Here is a 12,616-nt window from a genome sequence, read left to right on the forward strand (position 1 = left end):
TACATATCCTGGGGCCCCAATGATTATAGGTATAAACCTGAACTTGTAATCTGGATAGAGTAACTGCAGATTTCTCAATAGTTCAGCATAGGTGTTCTCTTATGTTAACATTTGCTGGGCAGCTAATTTCCACAGCTGTGCATAGTTTCTCTATGTATGTATGTGTGCAAGTATGTATGTATGTATAATCTCCATTTATTAAATTCACTCTCAAGACACTGATTGATCCAGGCTTACAGAAGACAGTTGTGCAAGTCACAGTGCAGTGGGACTGGGCTCACAATAATGTTGGGAAACAAACTTTTCAACACGCTTCCTCACCATCATCGTCGTCGTTTAACGTCCGCTTTCCATGCTGGCATGGGTTGGAACGGTTTGACTGAGGAATGGTGAGCCAGAAGGCTGCACCAGGCCCCAATCTGATCTGATAAAGTTTCTACAGCTGGATGGCATTAGGAAGGGCATCCAGTAGGAATTATGTGTACGTGTCTCCTCTATCTACCTCTCTCTCTCTCGTTGCAAATCAGTAATGTCATGTTGGATTGCACTGTTAACTGTCTTGTGTTCAGACAGTAATACATTACTTGAAGAAGATTTGGTTACTATTTCTACGAAGTTAATTCTACCACATAGAAGATATCCCATTTTTCTGCAAGTTATTTTGTTGGGTGATGTCAGATTATCTTCTTTATTTCTTTTTATCCATTCACAATGGTTTGGATGTAACTGGAGGAGTTCCTGAACATATTAAATTATGTTAGGGACACATAAAACCTGTCACAGGTATCATTGAAATGTGGGGAAAACAGTGAACAATTCCTCTTTCCAAATATGTTTATAATTATTTCAGCTAATTAATCTAAGTATATCATGTATTGTAATTATCTCGTATCAATTAACCACTAACTAATTATCTTTTACTCTGATCCTTCTTAATACAAATGTGATAAACAACACGTTACATGCGATAAACACATAACAATTTTTAACAGAAAGATTTGGAAGAATTAGATGAAAGTTCTCCGGTAATTCTTGGCACTAGCATCACCAGTAAATGTTCCCATCACATCTTTTCGTACACATAACATGCCTCTTTTTACATAATTTTCTTTTGGGTCTAACACCTTTCCCTTGAAAGTATGACACAATATCCTCCTCTGTTTTCAATTTTTCTATCATAGAAGCGAAGTTACTGGAGCTTGCTGCCATAATCACACAAATAACCAACACATGTTTCCTTGCCGATAAAAGACTTTTCAAAGACTGCTGTCAACATATGCTTCCTCACAGACTTTTCAAAGACTGTTACTATGGCAACAGGCAAAGAGTTCTCATGTTCCGCTTGTTACAATTGAAACAGACATGAATGTATCTGTGGCTTACAATTGGCTAAAATTACCAAAATTTTCAAACTTTAATTACTCTTTATTTATTGATTTATAGTGAAATTACTTCCATGTCATTAATTAGCTTATAAAAGTGTATCATTACACTGACTATGAAATCAATTTGAACAGAATTGATGTTGGCAGCCAGACAGAAAAGATCTAGTCATTACAATATAGAAAATAACTTCTTATAGTTGTTTGTGTACACAAGATATTTGTAGATCTCCACTCTGTTCTGTAGATAGTTTAATCTCTGTAACTGCTAGAGAGAGAGAAAAATAAAATCAGATTTATACCAGTAACAGTTGTATTGTCCCACTCATGATGGGACATACCTGAAGTGAGGAAAACAGTCATACTCTTGATAGGCCGAATTGCCGAAAAGTGGTAGATATTTTGTTATGTACATATATCATTCTAACTAAACTAGGCCAAGCCCAAAACAAAAGGTTCTTCCTCTCTAATCAGCTTTGACCCATGAATAACTTGAAAAGATCTAAGAGTTCAACTTATTCTCATTAATCTCTTAGTGCAAAAAGCAAGAACAATTGGCTGAGGACTTGTTTGAAGCTGTGGATTTGATTGCGAATCCTGGCTCTGAAATTTGATTGCTGTTTATTACAAATCCATCTGCTGATGTGCAAAAGTACTGCACGAGTAAGACAAAATTAACTTTTGAATTAGAAGCAGATCTAAAAATGTCATTACTGGTATCACATATATAATGTATGTGCTCTGTTTGAACACATATCAGCTGTGAAATTTCATCCAGGGAAAGTCCTTTTATAATGATGAATGTTAAAAAAACACTACCTCAAGACCAGGCAAAACAAATTGGTCTGCAGGTAAACAAGAAAGGTGGTTATTGATATTTTGCTATTATTTCAGCTCATCAGCACCGTATAATCAAGTCGACATTGAAGTCTATTCAAATCACTGATATGAGGTTTATATGCAAATAACATAAAATCTATCTGCTCATGAGCAACCAGCCACAGACTTTGCTGTATTACAGGCAGCTATAATACTTAACACATATCTTGATTAGGATTTCTTAACTTTCAGTCAATGAACATTATATTCTCAAAATGTGGAATATTTGGTGAGCAAGTTATAAAGATAGTATTAAGTTTATCACAGACACCAAGATTAAACTGGCCCTTAAAGATTGAATAGATATTAAGAATCCCTGTGGTACTGGGGGTGAAATTGTTATGAACATTAGTCCCTTATGCAGATCAAGTAACCCTTGGTTCTGCTGCCAACCCCAATAGGTTGCTGGGGATATGGACTCACCACTGTGATTGTCAAACCTCCAAGGGAGGTGGGTGTGAAAACAAGGTCCATCAGTCTCTGCAGGAACCCTGAGCCTGTTTATTGTGGGGTGATTGTCCTGCTTCCACTTGGGGTGTGGCCCGATACACAGACCATAGCCCTCTGGGTGACGACTCAAAAACCTTACCCCACCTCTTAAGCTGAATGATCCATTCTGGAGGTAAGTGGAGGTGATTTAGTATGTGCCTCCCTTCTCTTTGAATGTCAAAACCAAAATCCCTAGAATCTTTTTCAGATCCTCAAGAAAGCATTTCCGCCCACATCATAGATATCATAGTATCTTGAACAAGATAGTGTTCCAGGATTGAGACATTCGAACTGACACAGAAATGATGGTATACAAGGCAGTGATCATCCCCACACTCTGATATGCATCCAAGACCTGGAATACATGCAGAAGACACATAAAAGCTTTTGAAAGGTACCACCAATACTGCCTTTGAAGTATTCTCAAAATTAGCTGGGAAGAAAGGTCAAGCATGAGCATGTCAGAAGAAGCCATTGAAGTTATCATCGTCCAGAAACATCTGAGATGGACTGGTCATGTTGTTCAGATCAAAAGCAACCATCTAGCAAAGTGGCTTGGTTCTCCCACCTAAAAGAAGGAAAAGGAAGAAGAGGGGAAAAAAATTATTCAAAGATGTTGTGAAAACCAACTTCCAAAAACATGATATTAGTTTCAAATTTTGGCACAAGACCAGTAATTTTAGGGGTTGGGGTTAAGTCGATTACATCAATCCCAGTGATCAAGTGGTATTTATTTTATCAATCCCAAAAAGATGAAAGGCAAAGTCAACTTCAGTGGAATTTGAACTCAGAACGTAAAGACAGACAGAATACCACTAAGCATTTCGTCTGGTGTGCTAATGATTCAGTCAGCTCCTTGCCTTATTTTAAGTGGCCATCAAGCTGCTACTGAGAATCGAACCTTGTATCAAGGAATGTAACACAGGTTTCTAATTTTGGCACAAGGCCTGCAGTTTAGGGGAAGGGAATAAGTTCATTACATTGACTCCAGTACTCAACAGGGATTTATTTTATCAAGTCAAGAAGAGTATGAAAGACAAAGTCGACCTCTGCAGCATTTGAACTCAGAACGTGAAGACGAGACAAAATGCTGTTTAGCGTTTTGCCTGACATGATATTAATTCGGCCAGCTTGGCACCTTCAAGAATTTTAATATCAGTTTCTAATTTTGGCACAAGACCAGTAAGTTTGGGAAAGACGAGGAGTCAGTTGATTACATTGACCCCAGCACTCAACTTGTTTATCACAGACACCGAGATTAAATCGGCCCTTTAAGATTATATAGGTATTAAGAATCCTTATGGTACTACTGGGGGGGGGGGGTGAAATTGATATGAACATTAGTCCCTAATGCAGATCAAGTAACCCCTGGTTCTGCTGCCAACCCCTATAGGTTGCTGGGGATATGGGTCCAAAATGATGAAAGGTAAAGTTGACCTTGGCATAATTTGAACCCAAAATGTGAAGACAGCAAGCAAACAATTCTGCCTGCTCACTACCTTTCCAAGAAATGTTATAATAGTTTCAAATATTGGCACAAGGCCAGCAACTTTGGGGAAGAGTTTACATTGATTATGTCGATCTCAGTATTCGACTGGTATTTATTCTATTGAAAATACGATATTGATATCAGATCAAAAAGGCAATGACCAGGCGAAATGCTTAGCAGTAATTCTTCTTCCTTTTGAGTTCAAATTCCGCCGAGGTTGACTTTGCCGTTCATCCTTTCGGGGTTGGTAAATTAAGTACCAGTTACATACTGGGTCGATCTAATCGACTGCCCCCCTCCCCCAAAATTTCAGGCTTTGTCTATAGGAGGAAAAAATATTGATATAGAGAACTAGCAGAGAAAATACTTAGGATTGGGAACACTGGAGACCTATTACCAATGAAGGACTAACAACTTTTGAGACCAGTAGGACTGCCGAACAAGAAGAGAAAACAGGAGGCACAGAAAAGATAGACAAAAATAACCAAAAAGGGACCTTCCATCTTGAACCACCTGTCAAGAAAGAAATGGACTCATCTGTCACTTCAGAATCCATCAATAACTGGAAAAAAAAAAGAACAGAGACCATCGTCCTCAATCTCGAGGACTAGCCATGACCTAAGGTCATCAACTATACCAAGGCTCCGAATGTGGAAACTATTATAGCTGCCTCTCTTATACAGACTGTCGCTCTCTGTGCTAGATATAGCAACCAAATCTTCCTCAAATCACCCCGTGTTTTTATAATAAAGGAAAACAGACAAGATTTGGATGTTTTATATAAAATGTCAGGACGGTCACGTCTGGAACACACTTGGACCATAAGTCTGCGCGGTAAGGATTGACGTTTGGCTAAACAGCAACATATTTACATGCACACAAACACACACACACACACACACATGAGGGGTTGATGAAAAGTTCCCGGCTTTACGAGAGTCGTGAAAGGCCTGGCTGGAGGCCCAACCTTCCGAGTTCTTTTACAGATCTTAGAAAACATGAAGGATCGCTGAGTGGGGAATATGTTAAATAAAATCATAATTAACTGATCCCCCTGTATTTTCTTTTACTCAAAGCCAGGAACTTTTCAGCATGTCCTCGTATACACACACACATACATAGCGAGAGAAAGAGACTGATGCATATATATATACATTTACGTTCATATATACATATATACACACATACATAGACATGCAAACACAAATACATACGTGTACACACATACATAACACACCCGCGCGCGTGTTCAAGAGTCTATAATTTCCAGTATTGTTGGAATAATACTGATTCGATGAATTATTTCATATATTATATAATATTCCACCAATAAACTTCTGGTAAAGTGTTGATGAATAATTATGTAATGAGATGCGTTGCTCACTCGATTCTCCGTTAGTGTTTATATATATATATATATATATTTACATATACATATACACACACATATATATATATATATATATATATATACCATACACACACACACAAGTAAAAACGCCGAAGTAGCCTGTGTGTGTGGCCTCTTAGCTTACTAGAAATAATAGCTAAAATTTTAATACACCCGGTTTAAAAAGGGACTCGTTAGAAAATAGAATCCTGGGTTTTCAAGCACTTAGGTAAAAGAAAAAACGTGACGGTCACTGTTGGAACGCTTTTCATTATAGATATGCGCGATCACGGTTGACCTGGGGCTGAACAACTACAACGCCATGAAGAATTATAAATAAATATTGTCGTCTGTATATTTAATATGGATAAGGATAGCGTAGATATGAAAAATATTTCATTGAATCACGTTGGAGAAGGTTAAATACTCGTTTCATTTAGAAATTGGAAGTGTTTGTCTTGAAATGAGAAAAAAAAAAAAAAAAGAACCGCCGCCATAGGAAAAGCAGCCGGTCGTAGACAAAAGACAAGGCGAAGCCATGTGAAAAATATACAGAAATAACAAATGCGGACGTTAGAAACCAGGATTAGGTGCTTCCATAGATGTATTTCCTGCTGGCTGCTGTTGTTGCTGCTGGTGCTGCTAAGCCTGGCTTTTGTTGTTTGTTGTCGCGTTTTTATTACTGTTGCGGCGGCGGTGCTGTTGTTGAGATGATGATGGTGGTGATGATGGCGGCGTTAGTAATGCTTGTTGTTCTTGTGGTGGTGATGGCGTTGGGGGATACGGTAGTAGTTTTAGTGGTCGTAGTAATGACAGTGATTATAGCGGTGGTGATGATGACGGCGTCAGTGAATGCAGTAGTAGTAATAATATGTGCAGTGAGGGTTGTGACGATGGTGGTGGATGGCGGCTGTCATTGTAATAGTAGCAGTAACAGTAATGGAGATAATGGTGGTGGTGCTGGTACCATTTATTCCCAGGTTCAAATGTAACAATAAGCAGCAGAAAGAAATCACTCTTCCTTCCTGAATCTCTCTCTCTCTCTCTCTCTCACCAACAAAGTCAGACAGAAATGTGTGTGTGTGTGTGTACAACGGCGGCATTGTTCCAGATGTTGAATTATGTCATCCTTGTTATTCTTTCATTATTTTACATTGTTTTAGTTAGTTAAACTGCAGCCATGCTGGGGCACCGCCTTGATGGATTTTAATCAACAAACCAGCGCCAGTTGTCAAATGGTGTGGACAATAAACACACACACATACCCACTTGCATAATGTTCCCTCACCACCAGGGCTGGATTAAAACCCATCGAAACCCTAAGCACTTAGATTTTGGTATACCCATAAAAGATTATGTAATTCAAAATATAAACAATAACAAACCATAGAATAAATTCTTATTTTTCAAAACGAAACAAAACAATAAGAGGGAAAATAATGTTTATTTCTGTGTACAACCACTTCATTTATATTTGAAAAGTTTCCTCCTACGTTTTTGAATTGCAAAGTCTTTGATTAGATCCTCAAAATTAATCTTAGGTAACACATCTGAATCTATACTTAATAGAGATAAATGCATCCTGAATATTATTTTTGTGCTGTAAACCATTTACCATTTCTGCGGTGCCCCCTCCCTCCCTTGATGCCCTAAGCACGTGCTTATTTTGCTTAATGGTTAATCCAGCACTGCACACTATCCTTCAATGTTCCTTGAGAATATGCCCCAGAACATCTTTGCCACCATCTCTTTAACATTGCTCTCCTTATCTTATTCTCTAACTCATTCTCCATTCTTTTTCCAACTGGAGTATCCATGTATCCTATTTTGCAGCAAGACACTTATCTCTGTCTCTCTATCACTTTAATCTCTTAACTGGCACAAAACCACATGCTCAAAATGATTCCTCCCCTCCCCAGTTGAGGGGCTATTTTGAACCCTGTTGGTGATAGTGCCACATAAAAAGCACCGAGTACCATTCTGTAAAGTGGTTGGCATTAGGAAGGGCATCCAGCTGTAGAAACCATGCCAGAACAGGCAAATGAAGCCAGGTGTAGCTCCCAGCCTTGCCACCTCCCATCAAGCCATCTAACCCATGCCAGTATTGAAAAGTGGATGTTAGATAATGATGATGATGATGATGATGTTGATGGTGATGAGGATGATGACGACGACAATGATGACGGTGATGATGATGTTTGTGTATATGCTTAAAGGCACCAGAGATGCTGTGGTTAAGAAGTTCACTTTGCAATCAAGTTTAACTGAGTAAATAGGATCTGGAGAGATGAACAGATTCTTTGTTCTTGTGTCTGGATTGCAAGATTCTTGATGTGGATTCATGTGTTGAAACAAATTTTGAAACGCAAATCGCAATGAAAGAGCTTTGATAAAAAAAAAAAATAAGGAAACAAACAAAAACAAAACAAACACCTTACTGTTTAACTAAATTAAACCAAAAATTAATTAGTTAGTTGGATATTTAACCAATTGGCTGCTAATGATTTCAAATTTTGCCAGAAAGGCAGCAATTTTGGGGGTGGGGATGAATCGATTACATTGATCCCACTGTCACAACTGGTATTTATTTTATTGACCCTGAAAGGATGAAAGGCAAAGTCGACCCTGGTGCAATTTGAACCGAGAATGTAGCAATAGGCAAAATACTGCTTAGCATTCCGTCCAACATGCTAATGATTCTGCTAGCTTGCTGCTTTAACCAATTGACTAACAATAAACGAGTAAAACTGAACTAGTGTGTGTGTGTTAATAATATGGCATAATGACTCTCCGTAGAGAACAAAACTAATTCTTTGCCTGAGATTAAAGAAATCTTACAGGAACTTCATAAGAGCTGAATTGGTAGCATTGTTAGAACATGGAATGAATTGGTTTGCAGCATTTGTTCCAACTTTCTACATTATGAGTTCAAATTCTGCCGAAGTCAACTTTGTCTTTCATCCTATCAGGGTTGATAAAAAAAGTACCAAAACATAATATTGTGGTGGAATTGTTGAAACTGTGAGAGGGTTCTGCAAGATTGCTTTTCTTTGTTTTATCATTTACTCTTCTGGCTTTTAAACTAGTCATATCCAGCCCAATCATTTTACCTGTTTTATGTTGAAACTAAACAGATTTAGCCTCTCACACTTGCCCTACAAAGTCATTTTTACAAAATAAAGTCACACCATTGAAACCAATATATATATATATATATATACGATGGGCTTCTTTCATTTTCCATCCACCAAATCCACTCACAAGGTTTTGGTCTGCCCGAGGCTATAGTAGAAGACACTTGCCCAAAGTACCATGCAGAGGAATTGAACCCAGAACCACGTGGTTAGTAAGCAAGCTACTTACCACACTGTCACTCCTGCACCTAAGCATGTAAGTAAAAATTTATTTCTAATATTTTATCACAGTTATTTTATACAAAAAAATCTACCAGTAAACTCTTTTAATAAGTACTGAGTACAGAAAAAGTACATTATTGATTAAGAGGAAAAAAAATTTTTTTACACTTCCTTGTTCCACTAAAAATAGATTTTGGGTCCTCTGCCCCACAACAGTTTTCACAGGCCTCACTAGTGGGGCATGTGCTCCACATTGGAAAAACTACTCTAAATGATTAGTAATTGATTCAAGCAGTGATAATGCAGAGTTTTCTCAAATCCTGCTTTATCATTCTTTGGTTTTGCTGATGGCAAGGGACTCCCTTACATGCTGGTCGCTTGGAAAATGTACCAGTACACTCTGTAAAGTGGCTCATGTTAGATGTAGAAACCATGGGGAAAAATGAGAGATAAGAGAAACATGTGACCCTCCACCGCCTGTTGGAATCTTGTCAAACTGTCCTATTCATGCCAGCAGTAGTAGACCTAAGTATACTTTTACTGAATAAAAGATGAGATAGTTATGGTAGGAAGCTCTTTAAATCAGAGGTCTCTCAGATAGAGACTGACCTAGGGCTAAACAACAAAGGACACATTAGATTATGTAGTCCTAGATACATTATGTCTGAATAAAAGATGGAGTGGTTATAGATCAAGACTGAACAAGAGCTAAACAGTAATATCAATAAGGAGGGACAGGTTTGGTAATGTAGTCCAAGATACACTAAGCCTGGATGGAAGACAGAACGATAGTAGCTGGAACACCTTTTGATCATAGGTCTGCTGGATCAGGACTGACCAGGGGTTAAACAACCACAACAAGGAAGGTTGCGTTGAGTATATTAGTCCTAATATGGCTGAAATACCCTTTGTTCGTAGGTCTACAGGATCAACAGTGACCTGGGGTTATACAACAACAACCACAGCAGCAGCGGCAGCGTCTCCCCTTTTCACACCTAGCCCTAGAGGTCGCCACCAGTCGATAGAACGGTTAACAGAACGAGAAAGCGTCATCATCATCATAATGATCATATCTGGACATAATCAGCAGTAGCCAGTTCTTGTCTGACCTCTCACCTCCCTTTTCCAGTCTTTCCCCTCTTCCCATTTATATCTCCTCCTCGTCCTCTCCCCCCTCTTTCTAATTTTCTGTTCTCCTTCCCTCTCCTCTGCTCTTAACAACTCCCCTTCCTCACTCCTCTCTGGAAGTTGCTCCCTATTTCACTCTCACCACCCTTTCACCACTCTATTCATCCCACCCCCTCTCCTCTATATACTTTTCCTCCCTCGCTCTCAATTCTTTCTATATTTTCATTCTCTCTGTCTTCCAAATACCTTCCTCTCTCTATATTTTTATACCATCCTCCCACACCGCTTTCTTTCCTTATAGAACCTTATCTCGCTTTCCATTCTTCTCTCTCTATTCATCTGTCTTTCTATATACCCGCCTCTCTCCAATACTCTCTTTTCTATATGTTTTGCTCCTCCTCTCTTTTTTCGTTTTCCATCTCTTCCCTTTTCTCTATTTTGACTCTCCCTGTTCCTATCACTCTCTCTTATAAACCTACCTCTCTCTTTCATTCTCTACCTTTCCTTTTCTCATTCCCCCTCTACTTTTACCTTTCATATTCCATCCCCCTCTCTCTTTTTTCTTTGTCTCCCTTCCCTCTCCTCGCTCGCTAGAGGTTGTCTCCTCAACCCGACCAACCATCCATCCGTCCAACTAACCAACCACAACAAGCAGCAATCGTCATCAGCAGCAGCAGCCTTAATCATCAGCAGCAGCAATAACAGCCACGGCAGCAGCAGTAGTAGCAGCCACTTCCGGCCTCTCTCATTTCACCCTTTAACATTCTCCATCTCAGCTGTGGCTTTTCTTTCTCTCTCTCCCTTTTAACTCAATTGGAAAGGTCTGACCGGAGGTTATTCGGTTGACAACACTTACACACACACACACACACACACATACACAATATATATACATACATACGTATTTATATAGCCAACACACATTCATACATACACATATATCTCTACACTCACAACTGATATTTAAATTGAGAGGCAGGGCGGCTTATATATACATACGTATTTATATATATATTATATAGATTGCTGTGTATATATAATTATATATCATTTACTATATACACAAAAGAAGTAGAAAAATGACCACTCAGGGACACAGTAAGAAACGAATATGTTACTATTATGATGGTAAGTTCAACTTTTATTCTCTTTGTGCACGTGTGTGTGTGTATATATATATATATATATATATATATGTGTGTGAGCGCGCGTGTATATATGTATGTGTCTCCATCTCTGTGTATGTGTGTGTATGTGCACGTATGAATGTTTATACGTATAGGTTATACATCTTCCTCTTTACATATATCTACACATGTGATTGTGTACTTATATATATATACACTCGTGAAAATGTATGTTCATATCTTTAGTTCCCTACTTCGAACTCCATCCTAGTTCTGCTTTGTAATTACAATGTAGTTTACGAGAACTGTTAGACATAGCAGCCAAATCTCCCCCAATTACGCGCTATACCGTCTTAAAAAGAAGGATATATCGAACAATGAAGTCCTATATATAAACGGATAGTCGTGGATGGAACGTCTGTCACGTTTGCTGAATCAGTATTGACCTATGAGCTTGTACGTGGTCACTCGAAATGCTAGAAATAGCAGTCAGATGTATATTCGTCTAGAAAAGTTATACATTGGAAAATCTATTCTGGGCACTACTTTTTCAGACATTGGACTGTAGCCACGATGTAGCAACGGCTTGAAAAGTTTTAGTCAAGTAAATCGATCACAGTCATTTTTGTCGACCTGCTCAGTGACGGGGACGTAAACAAACCAACATCGATTGTGAAGCGATGGCAGTGGACACACACACACAGGCGCTGTCGTAGCTGTGTGGTAAGAAGCTTGCTTCCCAAACACATGGTTCCAGGTTCAGTCCCACTACGTGGCAAGTGTCTTCTACCATAGCCTTGTTAGTGGATTTGGTATACGGAAATTAGAAGCCCGTCGTATATGTATATATTTGTGTTTGTCCCCCCTCCCCCGCCATCGCTTGACGACCGATGTGTTTATGTCGCCGTAACTTAGCGGTTTGGCAAAAGAGACCGATAGAATAAGTACTAGGCTTACGAAGAATGTCCTGGGGAACGATTTCTTCGACTAACACCCTTTAAAAGCAGTGCTCTAGCATGGACGCAGTCAAATGCCTGAAACGAGTAAAAGAATGCACACACACACACACACACTTATATCCACACACACACACATGTACGAAGGCCTTCTACTCAGTTTCCGTCTAATAAGATCCACTCAAGGTTTTGGCCAGCCTGGGGCTTTCGTAGAAAACACTTGCCCGAGGTACCATGCAGTGGGATTGAACCTGAAACCATGTAGTATCAAAGTGAGGGTTCTTAACTACACACACACACACACACACACACACACACAAAACGCAACGTGATAGTCACGGATGGCTGAGTTTTGAAAAACCAGCCATGTTTCTTTTCAACCGTACGCGTCTCAAAGAAAAGAAGCTGTTAGGTATGAGG

At 39.0% G+C, this 12,616-nt stretch overlaps 1 protein-coding gene across 3 annotated transcripts in view; it reads left to right on the plus strand.

Annotated features, from left to right (window-relative positions):
* Positions 1–8,904: 8,904 nt before the first annotated feature.
* LOC106878991 (histone deacetylase 2) overlaps positions 8,905–12,616 on the plus strand; it is a 219,318-nt gene continuing 215,606 nt past the window's right edge. The window contains exon 1 of one of the 3 annotated variants that reach the window (XM_052977794.1): positions 8,905–9,019. Coding sequence is in view for 2 of the 3 variants with exons in the window: in XM_052977793.1 (XP_052833753.1) it covers positions 11,193–11,241 (49 nt within the window). In the remaining variant the exon portion in view is untranslated. Of the gene's footprint in view, positions 9,020–10,801; positions 11,242–12,616 lie in introns of those variants that run through there. The other 2 variants (XM_052977793.1, XM_014928370.2) reach the window with 2 other exon arrangements.

The sequence above is a fragment of the Octopus bimaculoides genome, chromosome 28 (assembly GCF_001194135.2).
Source record: "Octopus bimaculoides isolate UCB-OBI-ISO-001 chromosome 28, ASM119413v2, whole genome shotgun sequence".
Classification (NCBI taxonomy): domain Eukaryota; kingdom Metazoa; phylum Mollusca; class Cephalopoda; order Octopoda; family Octopodidae; genus Octopus; species Octopus bimaculoides.